At 41.7% G+C, this 23,831-nt stretch overlaps 1 protein-coding gene across 6 annotated transcripts in view; it reads left to right on the plus strand.

Moving 5' to 3' along the window:
- Positions 1-20,572, plus strand: part of tnrc18 (trinucleotide repeat containing 18) — a 54,916-nt gene extending 34,344 nt beyond the window's left edge. For 2 of the 6 annotated variants that reach the window (XM_057346637.1, XM_057346638.1), the window contains exons 16-31: positions 111-483; positions 853-1,110; positions 3,832-4,068; positions 4,160-4,195; positions 4,808-5,211; positions 5,592-5,720; positions 7,400-7,577; positions 7,939-8,056; positions 12,674-12,749; positions 13,196-13,304; positions 13,812-13,928; positions 14,361-14,519; positions 14,834-16,101; positions 16,205-16,441; positions 16,556-16,630; positions 16,708-20,572. In XM_057346637.1, the coding sequence (XP_057202620.1) occupies positions 111-483; positions 853-1,110; positions 3,832-4,068; positions 4,160-4,195; positions 4,808-5,211; positions 5,592-5,720; positions 7,400-7,577; positions 7,939-8,056; positions 12,674-12,749; positions 13,196-13,304; positions 13,812-13,928; positions 14,361-14,519; positions 14,834-16,101; positions 16,205-16,441; positions 16,556-16,630; positions 16,708-16,914 (3,981 nt within the window). In that variant the 3' untranslated portion in view covers positions 16,915-20,572. The remainder of the gene's footprint in view (positions 1-110; positions 484-852; positions 1,111-3,831; positions 4,069-4,159; positions 4,196-4,807; positions 5,212-5,591; positions 5,721-7,399; positions 7,578-7,938; positions 8,057-12,673; positions 12,750-13,195; positions 13,305-13,811; positions 13,929-14,360; positions 14,520-14,833; positions 16,102-16,204; positions 16,442-16,555; positions 16,631-16,707) is intronic. The other 4 variants (XM_057346639.1, XM_057346640.1, XM_057346642.1 and 1 more) reach the window with 4 other exon arrangements.
- The last annotated feature ends 3,259 nt before the right edge of the window (positions 20,573-23,831 follow it).

Genomic DNA, 23,831 nt, shown 5'->3' on the forward strand with positions numbered 1-23,831 from the left:
CCTTAACGTTCTCTTCTTTCCTCAATAGACCCATAGACAACTATTGTTGTCGTGTACATTTGTTTGTTGCTGTGATTCTTACTAAATGTGGAATTGTGCTCTCTTACCAGACTCCAAAAATGGGCATGAAGAAGAGCCGACTGAGCGAGCAGGAGCAGTTGGCATCCAAACTTGACAAGGCATTGTCCCTCACAAAGATTGGTAAACTCAGCAAGCCCTCTTGTAAGATCATAGACGGTTCCTCCGGCAAGTCCAAGGCTAGCTCTGGAAGCAGGATCCCAATGCTCACTGACATAGACATGAGAGTCAAGATGGGGAAATCAGGCCTGTCAAAAGATCTGAGCATCTTTCACAAGTCATCCAAAGGAGGTAAAAGTAAAATGGGTACCAAAACAAAGCCTTCAGATCCATGCCTTAAAGGGAAAGGCCAGCGAAAAGCTCCTTATTCTCCAGTGAGGTCAGAAATCGGCAGCTATTCCAACAGTAAGTGCAACATTTTTTAGTAAACATGGATGCATTTAAAGTGATAAAATGAAAATCACCCTAAAATGAAAATTCGTTCATCATTTACTTACCATCTTGTCATTTCAAACCTCTCTTTCTTCAGAACCCCAAAAGACAAGAGGATGAGTAAACAATGACATAATTTTCATTTTTGGGTGAACTATCAATTTAATATAATTGTTTTATGTTTACTCTTTTAAGAATATCGGTTGTACATGTGAAACTGAACATTCTGCAAATAAAACAAACCTGTCATGGATTTAAGTGTAATTGCTGAAAGATAGTTAGAATTTGTTAAATTCAAGTCTTGACCTCCGTCCCCAATGAAGTCTTTCTGATTGACTCCAGACACAGATTCCGAAGAGGATGAATCCCTGCAGGATGGCTGGCCTCCCAGTTCCATGTTGAGGAGAACAGGGCCACGTCCACAGCTCCCTGGCCTGTGCAGCACTCCGTCCAAGAAAATGCGCTCGTCGTCCAAGAGAGCCTCTTCATCTTCGTCATCACTCAAGTCCAAGCAGGCAGCCAAAGAGAGGAAACATAAGCACTTTGCTTTATTGCTTCAGGAGGCAGGAGTCAGTTCTTCTGAGGACTCATTTGACCAAGGTTAATAAAGCATACCTCACTATGCACAGAATCAAGATGGCTGCCCCTTGGTTTGAGTTGTATTATTTTTGCTCTGTGTTGTATGGTCACGATGCCATTTTCCTTGAGAAGCCATTTTAAGACGCTTGCATCAGAATTTGCTACCTCAGTGTCTTTTATATAATATAATTGGCTCTTGTTAGAGTCCTTTTTAAGTGGTTGCTTTTATAGAAATGTCTTGCCATTGTGCATTAAAATGTGTGTGGCTGTGTGGAAAGTTGTTGATTGTATTGCAGTTTGGTACCCAAGCTTTATTAAACATGCTGATTTCATTTTTACTGAAAGCAAACCATCTCTGTGTTCTCTGTCTCTCGCTTACATCTCTTGCTGTAGTGTTAGACTGCAACGCTCCACATTCTTGATTCCCTCTGTTGTTCAAATATCCCTTTCACTAGTGTAAAGCTGTAAGAAGATTTATTCAGCGGTGGTGATGACATTCATTACGCCAGATGAGTTTGAGAAGAATAACTAGATTCTCCAATGAGACATCAGATATTTAACACATGAGAAAATGTTAATGGAGATTATATTAGATGAATGTTTTTCTGCATTTAAAATATGTACATACATTAATGTAACTAATTTTAATTGGTGCCATAAAAAAACTCAGTGCTTCAAAATCAATAGTAGTAGAGCGTACTACCATTGTAGCAAAGTTATATATCGATACCACACATAATTAATAAATAAACACACACACAACCAAAATGTATTACACCACAAGCAAACTATTTGAAATCTTTCAATACTAACAAAAATGTTTTCCTCTATGGTGAATATGTATGAACAGGAAAAGCATTATGGGATATTTGGAAAATAGGGAACTCCCTGGTTTACTAAAAAATGAATAACCTAGCTTCTCTAGAATGCTCGCTCTCTCCTTGCAGCTGCTTGGCCACCCCTCCACCTCTGACCCCTTCTCCTTCCCATGATGCTTTTGAATGTCTATCGGTCTGTGCGTTTGCTTGTCCTGCTGCAACACAATAAGAAGCAAAGTGCTTGGCTGGGAGTAGAGCAGCCAGCTGTTCCGCGTGAGGTCACTATCCATGTCACCTGAGCCATGAGCATTGTTCTGTAAGTAGGCCACCACCCTTTATTTGCTGTTACTTCTCAAGAATTTCTGCTAATTTGTTGTTACACTGTTACAGAACCAAAACTGAAACAAAACGAGCTGGATAAAATAAGACAGGTGTTAAAAATGCCCCTCTTTAACATGCTCACCTTTTGTTATGAGCCTTCAAGCCATGGTTATGTTTGTTTGTTTGTTTTTATGTTTCGGTTCCTACTTCCCTCAAAACCATTTTTTCTATCGGGTTATATTTGGTGTCGGTTTTAGCCATAGATGGTTCTCATGACATAACATAATGCTAAAAAGTTGTTTATAAATATCATATAAAATATTAATTTATGTCTGGTTGATTCGTTTTCCCATAATTCTTAAAAACTATTTTAATTCGAGTTTTTTCAAATGTTCTGTTTCAATGGATAATGCATCAACACAGTAACATATACTTTCAACTTGACCTTTAATTTTTCTTCATTTATAGCTGAATTTTGTGCCCATACAATCATAAACGGTCACACATAACCATGGCTGAAGTTGTTAATGGCCTGAGTTCTGCTCGGAGCACATCCAGAGTCTCAGGAACCATGGAGGAATGTCCTCACATAGCCTGCTTTGTGTTCCTCAGCTTTCTTCTTCCTGTAAACATCCTCTGCTTGCTGTCAATTCACATAACACGTGCTTCAGATTTTAACACTGTTGTCAGAAAACGTAAATGTACAAAGTCTTTGTCAGCGTACAAAAACCACATACCTCTTTCATGTCTTTAACAAACTCACCTCGAGCTTTGGTAACTCACAACCGCACGGAAACATCTTGTGTGTCTGCATCTATGTCCATCTTCTAACGTGTCCCTCGCCATCAGTAGAACGAGAGAAAGGGGGTGTTGCTTAAAGCGGGTACCTGCTGTCTTAGTTAGTCCTTGAGAAAAAATTTTGTCCTTTTTATCAGGTTAGACAAGCTCCGAGCTGAATAGACTCTTAATAATTGATGACTTTCTTAGTCAGGGATTCTGCCAGGAATCTTAGCCCTCAGTGATTCAGCTCATTCAGCACGTTTGGGCAAGGCCACTTTTATTGGCTTCTCTTATTTGCTTTGGGTTTTTGCATTCTCCATTTGGACAAGCCAGCAACCGCACTGGTTTTAAATCCTGCCCTACAGCTCAGAATGTTGAAAAGCTGCATTTGCGAGATCCTGCCTACCCAGCTTAGCTATACGCTGCCCACATAAAACCAAGCTTTGTCCCGTACCGCTAATTATGTGTAGTAGTGGGTGGGCTTCGGTGTACAAGTAAGAACACATGAAAGAAGAGTCTGCTTTTGAAAAAGTCAGATGATGGGAAATACACGATACTAGAAACACTGCGGCTGGCAGGATGATGCATTAGGGTTAGTGATCTAGTATTCATAGCTATGCAGATTGAATTCAATGGTTCCACACAGCAATTTTAGACATCGCAGAGAAAATGGCCTGTACGTGTGATATTGCAGTTTTAATTGCATGGGGTTGATTCAACAGCGGATGATTGAAATGAGTTATGTCAGGCTTTGTGAAATTCGTCTTCATTCTGACACCGTTTTAGCAAACCTGTTAAATGCTTTTCTTCCCATCGTTCGCAGAGTATTTCACCGAGCGGGATGATTATGAGGATGACGATGATGAAGACGAGTATGACTATGAGCTTGAAGAGAGCGACGGGTTGTGTTCGTCATCCGTAGAGGAGAGCGGATTGGGTCTTCTGGCCCGCTTTGCTGCCAGTGCCATCCCATGCCCCATTGTCACTAATCCCATCTCCATTGTCCAACTGGAGGCTAAACAAAAAGCCAAGAAAAAAGAGGAACGGCAAAGTCTTGTCGGTAAGAAAACGCTCTTCTTTCGGCAACTGCATCATCTACATCGTTCTCTACACTTATACTTGTATCTGTAATGTGTTTAATGTGACATCAGCTGCTTTTCCAAGCCCCTCGGGACTTGAATTCCCAGGTGACAAGGTTACGCGTTGTTATTGGCTGTCTTTTGTTGTGTTCCGCCATGTGTATGTATGTGTGTGTGGGGGGGGGAATTGAAAGGTGCTGGCAGATGAAAACGCATTGTGCTTGGAGCAGTCGCTCTGTAGGGGTGTTATTCAATATAGACACTCATCAGCTGTGCCCCACCTTGAGAATGGAGTGTCATTATCCACTCGCTGCGTTTATATGCGCGTCTGCTTGCGCTCGCCGAAAATGTGACACTGGCAGGCCTTGCTTTGATGAGGTTGGGTTGTGATCCTACGCGGGTACCCAGCGGTGCACGCGACGCCTGCCAGCACAGTCCAACGGCCCCCTTCATTAACTATTCCAAGACCTCTGTGACAACACCCGTGCAATGTTACGCCGCAACATCTGGCCCTGTTTATTTCTCACATGTGCACGTTATATTGTCGTTCTTAGTTTGCAAACGAGTTGACCGCATGTGGATGGTTTAAATTACAGTACTCTGCTTGGTATTTACATTACTGTTGTGTTTTTAAGGCAAAAGGCATGTTGCTTTTATGTGATTGCGTTTATTGCATTATACTGTGCATGTTTTAGTAATAATATATTTCTGAATTTGTAGGTACTGAGTTTGAGTTTACTGATTCCGAGTGCGATGTTAAGACAAGAAAAAAGTTCCCGTCTCTGTTGCACGGCAAACGGTCGGCTCCCGAGCTTCCTCTCTTGCCACCCGCCAGCGTCATGCGTGACGACTCCAGCCCCAGCAAGCGTGGACGCAAGCCCAAGAAACCCAAATCCCCCCGGGAGTTCAGTTTCGACCTCACTGCTGACGGAAGCGAAGACGAACAGTGGACCCGAAGAAGAAGCGAGCGCATCTTCCTCCACGATGCTGCCCAAGCCACCCCTGTCTCCCTGTCCAACAAAACTCCTCTTCTGCTCGCTCCCAAACCCGCACGCGGCCCCAAAGCGTCACCTCATGGCCCCAAGGAGCTGGCTAGAGCCAAGGAGGTGAAAGACCCCAACAAGGTAGGCCCTTGTTTTATTGATGTAGACCGAGTACTGTGTGCCAGCCCCAACCAAACAGCCAGAACGCTTGATACCAGCAGGTGTCCTACTACATTTGTCGGACAAGTAAGCCACCCGCTGTGAGTGTCATGTTGTTGGACACAAAAGACGACTACCGTTTGCCAGGCTACAATTACCAGCCATCAGCGTTGCTCCCTCACGAATCTTCCCTCAATCTTTTTATAGTCTTTAGTATGCGACTGCCTGTTATTGTTTACTTGTCCATTGTTTACAGTGTTGTTGAATGCTTGTAATGTCCTATTGTGTCCTGCCTTTGCATGAGGCTTTTCATTCCTGTCTGTGCTGACGGTTTGATTTCGTCTCATGTGTGAATGTTCTAGAAGAAGAGGATTAAGGAGAGCCCCATGAATCTGCCCCCACCTCAGCTCTCCAGTACACCCTCTGAAAACTCTGGGGCACTTCCTGTCAGTCCAGGACGCAAGAGCAAAGTCAAGCCCAAAGCTAGAGAGGTAAATGGCGTTGCTAGCCATATAGTGATAGACTGTTTCATTGATTGATATTTGATTAGTTTGATATGAGGGATTTATTACACAAAAATCCCTAAAGTCCGCATGAAAAAGAATGAGGAAAAAACGGGGCGGGGCTTGATTAAGTCTTTTGGAAATTGATTGGATCATTGCATTTAGAAGCCTACTCATTCGACAAGCAAAATAGTCCCACCCTTGTGCAGAAAAGATTAAGATTATGAGGGCACATGAATAAAAAATAACATCCACAGATAAATAGTTCATAATAAACACTTCAATATTCCATGAAAAAATAAGAAATGTCAGTTTTGATTTGATGATGTCTTTAACTCTACATAATATCTGTTTAGTAACCAAAGTTGACTGAACTTGTCGATTTTTCACATAATATATAAAAAATTCACAAAAGTAAATTCATGGCTAACTTCTGTGGATCACAAGAGATTGATGTTTGGCAGAATGTTCAGTCACCATTCACTTTCATTGTAAGGACAAATATACATTTTCTTCAAAATTTCTACTTTTGCTTAACCACTGCTACAAAAATATCTTATTTGCTTAATATTTAATCTAGAGATGCACCAAAACAAAATTTCTCCACCGATAGCTGATTATTCAGAGAGATATCTGCTGATACTAAGAGTATGGTGGCTATATTAACTCGCATTAACTATATTCTGAAGATTAAATGAATATTTCTTAACCTCTCTGAAGGTTATTAATACATATAATGTCTTAAAACATTAAATGCATCAACTGGTGAAGTTTCTTAACATTTTCTATACATACAGCACGAATACATTGCATTTTCTTGTCCTCTTTTGATTGACAGGATATATCGCCCCTGATCATTGGCTTTTTTAAAACTATCTGTGAAAAACTGCTTTTATAATAATCGGCATCGGCAGATACATCGGTGCATCCCTAATTTAATCTCCCTTAAATCTAACACGTTTTTAGCTTTCCATATAATTCATACTTGAAGCAGGCTAGTGTTGAGCAGCCATTTTGTGCTGCTCTGTGACACCGACGAGAAGCACAGAAAGGGATTAGAATAATTTTACCTGGCAGTCTCAGAGCCCCCGCTGCACAGTCTTTTGGGAAAAGTCTTGCATTTAAATGAGCCGTCCCGTCTTGCCCCCGTCCTGCTCTGTATGGACCTGCCCTGAGTACCCATCATGCCCAGAGGAGGGAGGTGAGATGCTGAAGGAGAGAAAGAGAGAGAGAGAGAAAGGGTAGTGTGCGGTAGAGCAAGCCTAATTAGACTGCACACTCAGCAGGAAAGCAGTGAAATTAACCAAAGCACATCTCCCTCCATTCATTTCTCCGCCTCATCCTGGCCAGTTTATTTATTTATTTGTTACTTCAGACATTATTTATTTCTTCTCCAGATAAATCTTCGCCGCATTTTAAAACTCTCCACCACTGCTATTTTTCACCTTATGTATAAATCACGAGTTGTAATGCACAGTGCAGAAGCACAGGAATTCCTGCGGGTATTCGCCGCATTCGAAATCAAGAAGTCCTACATCTCGCGGGCTGAGCTTGTCACTCATCTAAATGGGTTGTACTGAATCAATTCTTCTCTAGTAAGCACACGGGTCTCATCTTTAGAACTGAGCCAACAATGGCACGCTGTTCAATATTTCATATTGTCACAGGAATTGGGCCAAAATGTGCTTGAATTCCTCCAGCAGGCCCGAGGGAAGGGCGGCGCTGTCAGTAAACTGATGGAGAGTATGGCTGCTGATGAAGACTTTGAGCCCAACCAGGACAGCAGCTTCTCGGAGGATGAGAATCCCCCCATGAGCGCCCAGCCTGAAAGACCCTCCACTCCCGGTAAGACTTGCTCGTGCGCGCACATGCTTCAATCTGCGAGAACACAGAGTCCCCCCTCCCCCTTTTGCAATTATTAATTGTTGTTTTATGGCTAAACCAGACTTCATTTTCCTGTCCATGCGTGCAATTAAAAACGTGAGGGAGAGGTAATTTCACAGCCTATTTTATCTTAATCTGCCGTTAAGAATCAGAAAATTGATTCGCTCTGATTGCATTCATGCGTTAATGGGATGAGCCTGGAGTTATTGCGCACATGCGTGCAGTGCAGTGTTTCAGGTTTGAAGATGACGACAAGGCTATAAGTGGCACTAGTTTGGACACGTCTGTCTTAAACACTTAACCTTTCTCTGCCCCCTCACAGCCCCCCGGAACTGTGTCATTAACAAAGATGAACTGCAGGATGGCTTGCGGGTGCTCATCCCTATGGATGACAAACTGCTATATGCCGGACACGTCAGCACCGTTCACTCTCCTGACATGTAAGAGACCCGTCTGCATGGTTTTCATTCTCATATCTTCTTATCTGTCTTACATACTGTTTGATAAAACAGAATCTTTATGAACAGCGGATATGAGGGTATTTTAAAATGGTGACTTTCAGGATTGGAAAAGAAAAAGTTTTTTGGTTAAAAATTATATGACAAAAAAATATAAAAATAATATAACAGCAAGAAAATAAAAATCAATCTCCTTGCCCTGATCCACAACAGTAATGTTAGAATAATGATTTATTATTTGAGCTGTTGGGTATGATTGTGCAGCAAATATCAATTTGACGTCATTTGATTTTAAGGCAAGTACGCAACGTAACCTGCAATTTTATGTTTCAAAGAGAGATGGCGATATGGTGGCCAAAGGTACATAATGCAGCTTAAATAGAAATAAAAAAGAAATAGCTCTTTTTAAAACAAAAGTTTCTGTAAAAATGTACTTGTTGTTTCAACTTAATTAAATTTTGAGTTAATTAAACATAAAAATATTAGTTTTTACATGAATTTGGTGCACAGGTGTTGTGTTAACTAACAATTTTAAGTTGAATTAACTAAACATTTTAAGGCAGCCGGATAACTTAATTAAAACAACAAATCATTTTTACAGTGAAGTTGTGGTTTATTTAGCTATAGCTGTTTCTCTTTACTTTGAAATAACTACCTCACTAAACCATCTACTGTTAGTGGGAAACAAATACTGCCTGTTTTTCCCATTATATGGCTCTTTCCATTTCTCTATGGAAAAATTTGAAGTACAACATTGTTTGACCAGGAACCAGAAGGGGTGTGAAGAGTCTTTTGGGGAAAGGTGACAGGAATGGGCAGTTTGGTTTGGTTTAAATTTGTAAGTCTTCTCTAGTCTCGCATGGCCTATTATCCACTTGAGTGAACAAGTTTTAGTCTATTGAGGGGTGAGGGACTTCCTCTCAAAGTCATTTCTGTAAAGCCTAATCTCATTCGGTGAAAAATGTCAACCGGTGCAGCATCTGGCCGGGCAAACTTTAATGAGAGGGTGTCTGTTGTGTTTCTGCCCTCGTGAAATGCATTGTCCTCCATTTTAGTTTCATTAGTGCGATGGCTCACAGCAGCGCAGTTGAGTTTAGCATGCGCCACAGAACTTGGTTTTCCTCTTAACAATCTGATAACGGGGAGCGGCCATCATTCAAACCCCTGTCACAATCCTTCTCCCAAATTCTAGTGATCTGTGAAAGGTCATGCAACATTCTTCTTAAGGGAAAAAAATATGTGGATGCTTGTTTTTGTGTAAAACAGAGTACACATTCTTAAACAGCTTACTTGGGAGGCATTGGGTAATTCTTTATCAGTTGATTTGTTATCACGTTTACGTGGAATAATGAGAGGCATTTGTCAAGTTTTGCCAGTGAAATATCACTCTCTTAGACTAAAAATAACCATCTTCATTCGAGGAAGGAGCTTGTGCCCCGTGCTGTATTTGACTCTTAGACTCTGGTTTGGTGTAACAGTGAGAATTGGTTGCAAGAGGATTTAATACACGAGAACAAGAGGGCTCAACTGGAACGGATCGCTTGTCGTCAACCCTGCGCTCTGGAAATTGTATTCGTTGGCAGTTCATGCAACACCTTAAATGCATGCAGAGATTAAAAATCCATGTTTGGGCGCTCAGATGTTTATATGCTTCGCCTGTCTTCATTAACAGAGCTTATTATGGCGAGTCTGAGCTTCTGCAGGCGTGAACGTACTCGCGGTCCATGGGAGCGGACTTAATTGTGCAGTCAATAATTCACACAGCCAGTGTCGAATTGGAAGTGAAATGCGGGGAAAGTGTCTATTCTTAGCCCGTACCTCCCTTTTACAAAGTCCTGTGCATTCGGCTCAGTCCTTTGGCAACGCTATTGTCACACATTCAGACGTGAAGACCATGCTAATGGCACAGGCCCATTATTTATGGGTAATGGGAAACTAATTGAAGCTTTCGCTCCATTCCTCACGGTCTCACTGTTTTTTTTTTGTTTTCATAGCAGTGTATTTGTCACGTCTTTTAATAATTATTTCTCAGAGACGTGGTTGTATGTAAGAATGTTCAGCCTAAATTCTAAATGTCATCTCGGGGGGAAATTTTGCTCAACGAAATGCATTTCGTGCTTACACACAATGACACGATTTTTTTTTGTGGTTATCTCCATTGACATGTAAATGTACATTTTAAGCTTCCTGTTTATCCAGTTCTGCTGAAACAAAGTAGGTTTTTCTGTGAATAGAGTAGATGTTTTGTCATGATCATATTTAGTGTGTGAGGCATGACGAACAGTTGTTGATTATGAAACGTATGGTTTTCGGTCCATGATGCTGATTGGTCAATAGCTGTAGCTTATGATGTCGATATAAGACCATTTTCAGTTTTTCTGAATTGACTATTTATAGGTATGTGTTTAAGTAAAATGATCATTCTTGTTTCATTCTGTGAACTACTAACAATATTTCTCGCAAATGTAATTTTTTTTCTAATTGCATGTATTTTCAGAAAACAAAACTGGAGAAACAGGTCAAAATAAAATAAAAGATGCTCTGTATTTTTTAGACCTCAAATACTGCAAAGTAAACAAGTTCAGAATCACTGTCAACCAATACAACAGTAGTATTTGTACATGTATTTAGGAAAAGTAAAATAATTGTGATATCCTGGATTTTTATCTCAGTTTTCATGCGTCTTGTCATGCTGTCAGTCTTTCACATTGCTGTTGGATGACTTCATGTCACTCCTGAGGTTTGATTTTGTTGAAATTCAACAGACACTGGAAATGGGAATGCCCACAACACATCTAGAAATGCTGATTTGAAATGAAAATTTAGAATGGTCTCGTATTTTTTCCACGCATGTATATATGACTGCATCACGTAGCTTATTTTTTACGAAGCAAAGTTTTCTCAGGGATATGTATTACCATTATAAATAACTCTATACTGACCATTAATACCTTCCACATACCAACAAAAACAAATTTTAGAGCAAACCTTCTCGAGTTGTGATCCCATAACAGGCGAACCATCCAAAACATGACAGATATTTAACCCTGCTGCATGTGGCCCTAGCTCGGTCAATCTTTCTCCCCCCTGAGGCAGCTGGTGTGAATTTATTCCAGAACCAATCAGGTCTGGCCAGCAGAGTTCCCCCCTCAGGCCCGCTCCAGGAGGAAGTGATGTGTGGGAGGCTGTCCCACATCACCTCCCAGGTCCATGTCACCGTAATAAGCTTGCCAATTGGTGATGGACACCTTTGAAACCTGGCTCTGGGTCCATGCTTGAACTGCAGACACCCTCATGAATCCAAATGAAAAAAGGCCAAACATCCGACTGTCAGGATTTTTTAAATCAGAATCCCCCGTCCCGGCCTTCACTCATGCAACTGCATACATGCGTCCATGCTGATTTATAGAGGTTGTGTTCTCACACGTGCATCTTAAGGAATTTTGCCAATAACCTAAAAGACTCTTGTAACTTTTTATTTAACAGTATTGATAGGCTTGCGTGATGCCAATGAAAACTCTTAACTTCTCCAGAGCTGGAAGTGGGCGATTCATATTTCCCCAAGGAGAAAACTGCCAGGTCCCTGGAATAATCTTCCAATCATATTCCAAATCTGGAGAGAGAAGCCTATGTTTGGATTCAGCTCTGCCTACACAGTGACTTAAGCTGCCCTGGCTTCTTTTACACTTTTTTTCCATTTGCGTCAGAGCCTGTTTGGGCTCGAATGCGATATGTAAAGGAACTGTTTGACTTATCTTGCATATCCCCGCTGCTCTGACTTCTTGACAGCAAATACAATAAAAGGGCCGCAAAAAGGATGAACATATTGGGCAAGGAATTCTAAAAAAGAAAACGGCCAACCCTTCCAAATTTTGTCTCCGAGGTTGAGCCTGAAAAGGAGGGGACTGCTGAGAAAGCCGAGCTCCTTTGGGTATTGTGAATGAAGGCTATTTCAAAGCTGTGCATTTCTCAGAGGAGTCCTGTGTTAAAGTTAGAATAGCCTCAGCTCATAGACTGCTGACAACCATCTCCTTTAACAGGATATATTCTTAGGCAAAACACATGCCTTTTTTATCCAGACTTGAAATCAAAATTCATTTTATTTACTTAAGGTACACATCCCTTGGGTTACTGTGCATGTTGTTCACTACAAAAAAATATCTTTGTAAAGGGATAGTTTACCTTAAAATAAAAAGTTCTGCCGTACTGTATTCACTCTGATGTCATTAAAAACCTGTATTACTTTAATTTATCTGTGGAACACAAGAAGATATTTTGAGAAATATCTTAGTGGTTTTGTGTACATACAATGGAAGTCAATTGGGGCCAGTGTCGTTTGGTTACCAACGTTCTTCAGAATATCTTCTTTTGTGTTCTGCAGAAGAAAGTAAGTCGTATAGGTTTAAAATAACTTGGCTGAGTAAATGATGACAGAATCTTAAATTTTGGGTGAACTATCCGTATCCCTATAACGCAAATGGGTTACGTACTGAGTTATGTCTTAGTATTGACAGGATAGATATGTATACCTCACAGTTTGAGTATTTCATAACTGTCCTTTTCAGTTTTCCTGTATTTACCGTTTTTCCTGTCTTACAGATACAGTGTGGTGGTGGAGGGCGAGAGGGGCAACAGGCCGCACATCTACTGTCTGGAGCAGCTTCTACAAGAGGCTGTCAGTACAATACATTGTCCAGCACCACATTTTTTTCCTGACCCACATACAAGGCCTGTGTGTTTGACTCCAGGCTCAGTCCTCCACTTCCTCTGCTAACAGGCCCGGGGCACGCTGTAATATATAAGCTGTTTAGCACCTTCCCCTGCTATTAAGCTAAGGGCATGCTTTGCTCCACTGCCTCTGTGTGTTGGTTTAGGCACACACACTATCACAGATACTGCATCTCCTTCATAATGTACCGTTGGAGACAGTCCACCGCCAAGAGCCGTAACGATAACAGCCCTCTCTGAGATGAATTATATACACAAAAATATACATCCTCACCTTAAATTGATTCATTCGTAATTCATCCTAGAAGATGGATGACCGCAAAGTGTCATTGGGTGAATGCACGCAGGTGTTGATTTAATGATTCTCTGATCCATGCTACCTCTGTCCTACAGATTATTGATGTGAAACCCCCCTCGGTCAGATACCTTCCCCAGGGGACCAGAATCGCAGCCTATTGGAGCCAGCAGTACCGTTGTCTCTACCCTGGCACGGTTGTCAGAGGTAAGGCCTTCCACTGACTAACGCATACTGTTTTACTGCGCTTGCATTTCTCAAGTGGAAACATGCATACAAACATCCACTATCCTCCACGAAGAGCTGCAGTAAGAGACCCATTGAGAGCACAAGCTTGTTTCATATCCTTTCATCTAAATCTTTTAGCCAAGCCCATAAGCACTGCCAGATAAACTGGGCCGGGAAATGAAGAATGATGTGGTTAGCTACGTGCGCAGCTCTCTCTATTATGATTTATTTTCCCTCCTGCTAGGGAAGGGAGGGAGCTTGGAGGCTTTTTAAAAAAACTCTTAAAGGGAGGTCGGTGCTACTGCTGCTGTCAACCAATGAGAATGAAAAGGCCCTGTATGAATCCCCACAGCCGCTACTGTACCGCTGAGAATATGCCGTCGTTCATTTTTGACGGCTGTTTGCGCAGCGGTATCAGTGGAAATTGAAAGTTGAGGTGATCCGCATGCTTTTGCATCAATCTTCAACCCTGTTATGTTCCTCCAGGGAGTGCTGACGTGGAAGAAGTGGACGACTTGATTACGGTGGAGTTCGATGATGGAGACACTGGCCGAATCCCACTCTCGCATATTAGGCTGCTACCACCGGACTACAAGATTCAGTGTGAGTATTCAATGAAGTAGGGAGTAAACATTAAGACAGAGTGCATGAAAGCTTACCAAGTGTCCAAGTTATATAAACAGCCCGTATGTACTCTGTTTGAGTTGGAGTCCATGCAGCCAGGGATTTTGTTTGGTTTTGCTCTTGGAGCTTGGAGTGGGTAAGAGGTGTTTCTCCACCATTTTCCAGCGAATCGCATATGATTTAAAGAGGTTCGAGTGTTTTTGTGTGTAATTTTTAAGAGGGCTGGGTAAATATTAATGTGCGTAGGACTGTGAAAATGTTTTCGCATGGAAATCTGCCAAGAGATTGCTCAATTTGATTTATTTTCATTTTAGTTACTTCATTTTTTCCTGCACATAACATACAGGTTGTGAAATGCTAAAAATGGTCTGTTTGGCGTTTTCTAAACTGAATTTGTGTGCCTAAAAACAGGTGCCGAACCATCCCCTGCCCTCCTTGTGGCCAGCACCAAAAGACGAGGAAGGAAGTGTAGTAAGGATGTACCTGAGGGAAAAGAGACACCTCCAAAAAGCATAGAGGAGACCGCTCCAAAAAGTAGAGGTCGAGGAAGGAAACCCAAACCCAAGCCTGGTAATTTCCACTCCTTAAACCAACCCCCTCGATAAAGTTTATAAAGGTAAAGAACAGAGGTAGTTTCTGTAAACTTGGTTATTGATTTGGATCAAATGAATCCTCAATCAGTCAGAACCGGTGTTAGTGCGATGTGAAATGTGATCTTGCGAAAGTGAATCGGATTGGTGGTTTCATAGATTTTAAATCACTTTCCTATGGTTGGAAACAGCTTACCGCCAGAACAGGAACAGGTTTTAGCCTTCCAGCATTTTTATGTAGGTAAGTGTGTTTGGTCTGGCATATTAAAACCTTCCCTCCTGTGCTGCTTCCAGAGCCTGAAGTCGCTCCAAACGAGCATGAAAAGACTGACACACCGGCCCCAACACAGGTCCCTGAGAGGCCCCTGTCCAGCCAGAAAAGCAGCCTTCGGCCAGGTAGTAAAATTAAGCAAGTCGGCACAGCTAGCTCCTCCATCCCCGTATCTAATGAAAGCCAGAAGAAAACCGCTGGAATCAAGCCCCCAGCCAAAGTACGTTCACAGCCGCTGTCTGTGTACTCTCCGCTGCTCTACGGAAAAGTTCTTTCTGTGGATCTCTATAATGAGCCCTGTATTTCTGTGGCCTCCTTTATATCCAACAATGAAACGGAAAGTCCCGCCGGGAAAGAAAAGCCAGTCAAGCGCTTGCGAAAGGCTGAGGAGGAGACGTCAGGTTTTGGGCTAAAAATGCAGCGCAAGCAACCTCAGACGGAGATTCTTATCAAGCTTGACCATGAAGGAGTCATGTCACCCAAGACGAAGAAGACCAAAGCCTTGATGATGATGGAAGGCCAAAACCTCTCCAAAAGAGACAATAAGTCTGTGATGGGTGTTGGCTACACTACAGTGTCCGCTCCTGGAGCTCCTGACAAAACCCTGAAATCTAAAACCAAGCCAGTTGATGTTGATCTCTCCGAGAGCGCATCCACCTACAGCGTCCGTAAGCTGGGCAGCGAGGGTCTGATAAAGGTGAATGGCACTTCTGAGAAGGGAACGGAGTGTCACAACTGTAGTAGCAGTAGCAGCAGCAGCTCAGAGTCGGAAGGAGAAGAGGAGCGAGGGACCTCCCAGGACAAGAAGCCCAAACCAGACTCCACCAGCTCCAACAGCTCACGTGCATCAAGCTTCACCTCCTCCAGCTCATCCACCAGCAGCTCCTCATCCTCAGCCGGATCCTCCTCTTCATCTTCAACATCGTCTACCACCAGTGATGAGGAATCCTCCTGCAGCTCCGACGAAGAACCAGTGGCAGCATCCCAATCGTCTCCTGCAGAACAGACACCACCTAAAGACGAAGAGGAGAAGATAAGTGCCAAATCGGGGCCTCCAGCTAACCTCCAGAAACTTGAGAAGCAGCAGGCATCTACAACAGAGCACCAGCAGCAAAAGCCCCAGAAGTTGAAGCAGGGTGTTGGCCGTCCCAAAAAACGAGAAGGAATCCACCTCCCAACAACCAAGGAGCTGGCGAAAAGACAAAGACTACCATCTGTAGAGAACAGACCCAAGATTTCAGCTTTTCTTCCTGCCAGACAGTTGTGGAAGTGGTTTGGAAAGCCCACTCAGGTGAGTTTAGGGTTGTATAAAAGCCAACATGGGCAGATGCCAGTGAGTTATCATGCGTTTTTAGTTTCACCGTGTTGAATTTACTTTCTCGAATGTTTAACAGAGACGAGGAATGAAAGGAAAAGCAAAGAAGCTTTTTTACAAAGCCATAATGCGTGGGAAGGAAATGATTTGTATCGGCGACTGCGCCGTGTTCCTGTCTGCTGGACGACCCAACCTTCCCTTCATCGGACACATCCAGAGCATGTGGGAGTCCTGGGGAAACAACATGGTGGTCCGTGTCAAATGGTTCTATCATCCAGAGGAAACCAACCCGGGAAAGAAACTTCATGACAAAAAGGTTAAATTCCCTTTCGTCCGAAAATAAGAACACGCTTTTTAGGCTTGAAAGTACACTGTAAATTCCGGTCTTGCTTGACATGAGGTTTATAACTGCTCCAATTTTGTTTGGCAGAACTGGGATCAGATGTCTGGCCAAAGTCTTCCTACTGTTCTGCAGGCTTCCAACCAGAGGAAAGACTTCATGGAGGTTAGAAGACCGAGCCGATAAATCATATGATCATCTCTATAAACAAAGATATAATCTATGTATTCTTTTCTTTTTAGCGGGCTCTGTACCAGTCCTCTCACATTGACGAAAATGACGTTCAGACCATTTCTCACAAATGTCTGGTGGTTAGTCTTGAGCAGTATGAACAGATGATTAAAACTAAGAAGTACCAGGACAGCGAGGATCTCTACTACCTGGCAGGCACGTATGAACCCACCACTGGAATGATATTCAACACAGATGGTGTTCCTGTCATCTGCTGAGAAACAAATGAGACGTGTGGAGCAAAAGGAGTGAAATCGGATACAAGAGCTAGACAGTTGTACTGGCTTTACTCAAAGCCCAACTAGAAGAAACTCTGACCGAGATAAATATGTTGGAGGGTCCGTTTGATTGCACGTCATTTCAAACACAAGGTTTTCATGGAAATCGCTCAGTATTGTATTGTAACTATACGTATATCGCAATTGTGTTTGACCTGGAGCACCTTGTGTATGCGTTGTTTTGATCCACTGACCTGATTGTGGTGGACGAACTGTGATGGTCCTTCGACTTGAAGAATCTCCAAGCTGAAGCGAGAATGTGTCAAACAAAGTGAAAACGTGTCAGAAAGGTCAATTGCATCAGTACTGCAGTGTTCTTTTGTCCCACCCGTCACCGGTGCGCCTGGAATGGAGGTGACACCATTTCTACGGGACTCATTGTGCAGGGTGAGAGGACCTGCATAGAACCAGCTTCCTCTGCCCTTGGGCCAGCGTCCGGAAAGAGTAATTTAACCTGACAGGCCCATGTCACACTTGCCGTTCCTATCCGTCCAGGGAGCTGTCGCTAGTAAAACCCTGCCAGAACTTCAAGGGACGGGGATGGCTTATGAAATTGGAAAGATAATATAACGCTATATGTAACGTGTTGGCCTGCGCGAGGAGTACTTAAAAGAAACATCTCCCCCCGCTTCACAACCCAAGGACAGAACTGTGGTCTACGAGCCTTCGAGGACTGTTTATTAACAGGAAAGTGTGAGTCACTTTTCCGCTAAGCAGACCAAAAGACCTATGATAATATTTATGCGAGTCGTCTTTGCTCACCACCGAGGCGGTTTCTTTATATGAGTCAAGGGCTCTACTTGGACAGAACCGATTCTGAAGTTGTGACCCATTTGTAAATACATGCATACAAGCTATATACGATACGGACAAATATATTTTATTTTCTTGTACCATAGATTTATGTGACAGTAATTTTTTTAAAGAAGCAAAAGATAAAAGAAGCTTTAATAAACTGTGAATAAAATTTCAAATACAAGTATCAGGAACTAGGTTTAGAGTAAAGATCTTGTAAGACGTTACTGGAACCTATCTCAGATGCCCACTACATTGACGACAACGTAATGTAATGTTATCTTGATATCAATGCTACTATTACAGGACAGATAGTTTTGTGGGATTTGACAGTGTTCAGAGCCAGTTTTCCCATAATGCATTTTTACAACAGAAAGCACTTCAATTCTGCCCCTTAGTCTTACATGGGACAGACATTTTGACAATCCCATTGCAGGTGGACTCTAAATCTTCTCTCATTGTGTCTCAGGGTCACTGAGAGATGGAGAATTTTAAAGCACCATATAATCAGGCCGTGTCTATTTTACTTGACTTTTCCCACTTTTGTAGAACTATCCCCCCACTCTTCCCCACAGAAAGCAATTACATCTCATGCATGAAAGCACTTTCTTAGAGTAAACTAATGGCAGAGCGAATCAGAGTGGAGGCACAAGCGTTATCTGTATATACCACAGTTGAAAGCCGTCATGCCTTCCTGTGTTCTCTCGATCTCAACTTTTATGGCAGGATTTTTCTGGTTCATGGCCTTAATAGCCTTAACCTTGGTCCCTAAAAGCTGCCACATGCTGGCAAAATCAAAGAATATTGTCTTTGAAAATATGTCCCGCTGATTGATATTGTGTTCCCAAGAAAGTGCCATCGCTCGAAAGAGTGCTGTTAGGACCAGACTACGTATTCGCTGCTTCTCTAATCAAGACCAGTCAAATGTATTTGATTTGTGGCATCATTATGTGCCCAACACCCTGTTGTTCAGCCTAGAAAATGTGTTATTTTCCTTAATTGTGACTTCGGTTGTGCCTCATTTAAATGCTTCAGAGGAGGTATGAATGTCTTTTCAAGATGTGTTAGTCAAATGTTTAGGGTTTTTGGTTACGCAAAAAAATTTGAATGTTTTTTTTTTTTTTAAGTTGTATGCTTACATTGGTATTCATGACATGTGGCTCCAATTGATTTCTGCAGTTGCCTTGTTCTCTGTATGTTTACTTTTCTGTTTATTTCTAGCCAAGTTTTGTAGCTTCAATTTTCTTTCTACCTCCTACTTTGGTTCAGCATTTCATGATACTTTTTAAACTCATGAAAAATATGATCATTGCTATTTTACGTCTATTGCCACGAATACTCCTCTGTCTCTGTGAATGTAGGATACTTCCTGATTCTTTCTGTTGTTTTTATGTTTTCCCCGTTTTTGGAGGGAGGCTGGAGAGATCTAGAAGCGTACAGACACTAGAGACTTCCGGTCTGAACGTTTGGAACATTTTTGGCCTACTCAGTATTTCCAAATTCCTTTATATTGTAGAAACGTGTTGACACTATTACGTACGGCGATAACGATAAATGTCGAAATTGTTTTTTATTCATGTACCGTTCAAATAACATTGCCCAATCTCTCTTAAAGAGATGATTTTTCTTGTTGATATTCAATAGGTTGTATTTTTAATGTTTCGAGTGTTTGGTCTTGGGGTTTAAAGGTGTATTCAGCCTATTCCGACTGTTTTTCTAAGTCACCTAATTTGGTTGAGAATTGTCCACACACCCAAGCTAATTCACATGCCAAATGATTCTAAAATGCACAGGAAATCTAATGCAACGCATAAGTGAATCGACACAATCTTTGAATTTATTTTGTGTTGCCTGTTTAACCAGTTAAACCAATTTAAGTGCCCCTGAAAAGAGCGTTTACTCCGAGCTTGAGTCAAGCTGTAAAGCACTTTTAGAGTATTTTTGTCTGCATGTTTTAGAAATGGCATATATGCTTCTTGGAAAAATAATAGAGCAATCGGCAGAAAAAGTATATTTTGCTTATTGTGATGTGTAGTGTAAAGTGAACGGAGATACGAGTCCATCCTTTTTCCCCTTACGGTGACCTCTGCTGGTAGCACACGTGGATTGAATTGGTGATGTACTCTGCTTCTTGTCCAGGGTCTGTTTGAGTGTCTTATGATGTTTAAGGTTTAACTGGCATATTACAGAAAACGGTGTATAGCCGAATAGAAGCTAAATAGACTTCACTGTTGTTTGCATGATTCTGTTCAACCTTTTACTTTTTTGTTTTCTTTATGACATTCCCCCTCTCAGAACAATGGCCCTCCATGCTTAATGTGCAATACTGCTGAATTTGGATTCTGTGAGGTAGCTGCTAGTGAGGGAAGGAGTGTGTACATGAATGTGGGAGATGAGAGAAAGTTAGTGTGGACTGGAGGCTGGTCCTTCACTGGTCTTCATCTGCTGTTCCTTCAGCATCGGTAAGGTCCTGTTTTGATGAAAAAAGATGAAAAATTATAGTTTTGAAATTATTATTTGAAATTTTAAAGCATCAAGGTTTTGTAAATGATCCTTTTATGAGAGGGGGAGATAAGTATGGATATACTTTGTACACATTTAATCTTGTAAAAAAAAAATTTTTTTTAATTAAACTGACATTAATGATTGCTGTTGACTTGTGCGTAAACTTGATGGGATATGATTTGTATTTTTTTACACACACAACCAGCATTATCAGTGTTTTTCGATTCTTTTAGTATCTCAGTATTTTCTAGTTCATCAATAAACGTCATGAAATGAAATTGGCTCTTTTGTTTTCTGTATGTTTGAGTGCATTAAAGTCTGAGATGTGCAATGTTAATCCCCCATGTGTCCATATATGGATTACTTCAGAAAAACGTGTGAAGTGTTTCCAAGCCTTATGGGAGAACTGATATTAAGACGAGATGAGCTTTAGCAACCCCTGTCATTCATTGTGTAAGTGCTGTTTTTACCGAGGCTGCGTTGTCCTATGAGATGCTTCTAAAAGCCGAGCGATAAGATGTAGACCTCCGTCCTCCATGTGACCACATCATGGTTAAATTGGTCATGTGACAGAATTCATCCGACAACATGGTCTGCACCCTGTTCTGAATTGCATATTGATGTTGCATTGAGGAAAATTAATGTTGCTCTCCATGAAAATATTGTGGTTGATTGAATGTTATTTGTGTTATGGCAGTCCTTGAACCATTTAGCCGGGCGTGGAATGTTTTTATCCCCCTCCCTATGAAAATCCCATTTCTGAAAGGCCGTTTTTCTGCATGCGTGATGAATCATTGCCTGCTATATACTGTTCACAGTGGTACGATGGATTTAAAAGGTCACCCGAGTGTTTTGTTAGGCAAGAGGTGGTTTCTGAATCCCCCCTGTGAGCAATCACATTCATCAGAATACTGTTTTAGTGCTTCCTGGAACAATTTACAGCACTGTTGTTTGCATTAAGGCTGGACTCATTCAGCTAAAAACACAACAGCATGTGAATTCTCTATTCATGATTGTATTATTAAGAGGAAAAATACGTTTCCTGACCAATTAAGTGACCAGGAGAGTCTTGTTTGCAGCGGAGACCATATTCAATTTTCTTTGAATGAACTACCTTACTGCCAAAATTAGACTTTACACTGTATACACACTGATCTTTCGACTTGCATGGTGAGACACGACTAAACTTCTCTTTTGGGAATTTCAGTTGCTTTAGTCTTTTAAAAAAAGGATTATATTTAAAGTGCTTGTGAAATCTGAATGAATGCTTGCATCGACTTGCCATAGGTTGTGTTGAATTTAAGACCTCTTGGTCCATTTGTTCTCCAAGAGCTTGTCTGAAAGGAAAATTTCTCAATTTCCATTAACGGCGCAGATGAGATTTGAAAAGGCATCGCTTTGATTTTGCCTGTAGTGGCATAAAATTAGCATAATGCAATCTAATGGAAGTGCTTCCTAATTTTATTACTGACAAACTGCATATTCAGCTACACATCATCAATTCTCCTATATTCTTTTTTTCGTGTACAAAATTAGCAAAAAACAACATTCACGAGCTACATGACTGCAGAATGCATTTAACATAAACATTTGCGTTGGCAGGACCGAAGGGTTTTACGATCCTCTACTTTCATAAACACAATGGAAAACAAATCTCTCTATACTTCCAGGGTAAAGACAGGGTTCCATTCAAACTACCTGCTGCTTTGTCATTTCACAACTCGAGTCAACGCATCAGAACGCAGGCACTTTTCATATCGATCGCGTTTGTAAAATGTATTGTTGTTTAAAGAGATCTACTTCTCTTTGACTTTGGCTCCACAATAACCAGCAGCAACATGCAATCTCCAGAACAGCGACTGCTTCGTTCTGCGTCTTTTGTGTGAATACTGCATTCAATCCTGTAAGAAATTACCATTTCTAATGGCTTCCCTAATCTCTTCTGCTAGTGCTTTCATCACGCGAGAGACTTCCATAACGCTCTTGTGTGTTATTATTTAGAGGTGAAATTTCAAGGAATTTCATTTAAATAAATGAAAGAATGAGAGGCTCAATAATGTTCAGTGGCTCCGACTGCATGTGAAAACGAAAAACAGCCAAAGAAATATGCTCAAGGGGTTAACAAACTGCAAAAAAAGGCAAAACAAATGAAACTTATTATTATTAAGAACAGTTCAGCAGCCTTGCGGGAGTCAACCGCCACTGCTAAAGCAATTAACCCCTCCAATAAACCCACCAAAGGCCAAAGTCTTTCTGTCCTTGGACTAGCTGATCCTCCGTCTGAAAAAGCCGCGGCGCAACGCGAAGAGTCATTATGCTAATAGGACCTAAAAAGCAGAAAGCAGCCATGCAATATTCATACCCTCTCTCATGATAAACTATTCTGGAGTCACTTAGCTGGAATGCTCATTTAACGAACTGAGGCATGGAACAATTAAAGTGTGCTGAACGATAGAGGCATACTGTGATGGAGAGCTTGTCAACTCAATCTCTCACCAGGGATGCCATTTGAAGTTCTGCACACTAATGCTTGACTTGCCTGCACACTTCTCAATAGCCAGGGTCCATTTTGTGTCTTGCATCACCAAGGCCAACATAAAATGGCCTCTGGATTGAAGTGCTGTGATTTTCGCTGTCCACGTCGACCGGTGAACAAAAAAATCACAGTTTGGGGATTGCGTTCAACATTAAGGTCCCTAGAGCAAATGTCCTCCATATTGCTTAGAGCATTTGACCATTTATGACCCATTAAAATGATTGCAGTATAAAAACAACATTTACAGGCAGTCTTGCTCCATCAGTATAAAAGGGAAAGTGGAATAATTCGAAAGCGATTGGTGGGTGGAAAATCTCTCCGTTTCGGTGAGCCTCTGTGCTCTTTTTGTGCTCAGTAAGCTGGTCAGTAGTGCTGGTCAAAGCCCTGAATCTCTGCCTTACTTTATTACTGTATATGCTGAGAGCAAGCAAGATGACCGTTGGCTAAACCGGGACCTGATCCTGTCACTGCCCATATTGCTCTCCAGACTGCTTAACTTTCAGCATGAGCCAGGATTTACGGTAGCATGAAACTGCTCTCCAGAGTCTCCGGAGCGCAGCAATCACCGTCTCAGCATTAAGACCAAAAGAGACGACACTCGGTGCAAACCTGTGTGTGCATGTTTGAAATAACCACGAAATGTGTGCAATGACCCTTGGCTCCTCACCGGAGAGCTATTTGCCTTGTTGTTACAATAGCCTGCTGTGCAGATACATTAGTGGCCAACTCCTCCATTCCCACTGTCATTAAATCTCTTTGCACCTATTGTGGAGAAAAACAGACACCCAGAGCCTGTCATGTTGGATCATTTTGCAATCTGTTTTCGGTAAAAGCGGAACTGAAAGCTATGAATGCCCAGTTTTCAAACGTTAAAAGACGTCTTCGAAATGCTTGGTTGACATCGCACAGTTTTATAGTAAAATTACACATTGCATGATGGGAGTGAATCATGTATGTCTGTGCTATGCAACCCTCAAAGGACTGAACTAATTACCAGACTTCATAATGAAAAATGCAGTCA

This window comes from Triplophysa rosa, linkage group LG11 (assembly GCF_024868665.1).
Source record: "Triplophysa rosa linkage group LG11, Trosa_1v2, whole genome shotgun sequence".
Lineage (NCBI taxonomy): Eukaryota > Metazoa > Chordata > Actinopteri > Cypriniformes > Nemacheilidae > Triplophysa > Triplophysa rosa.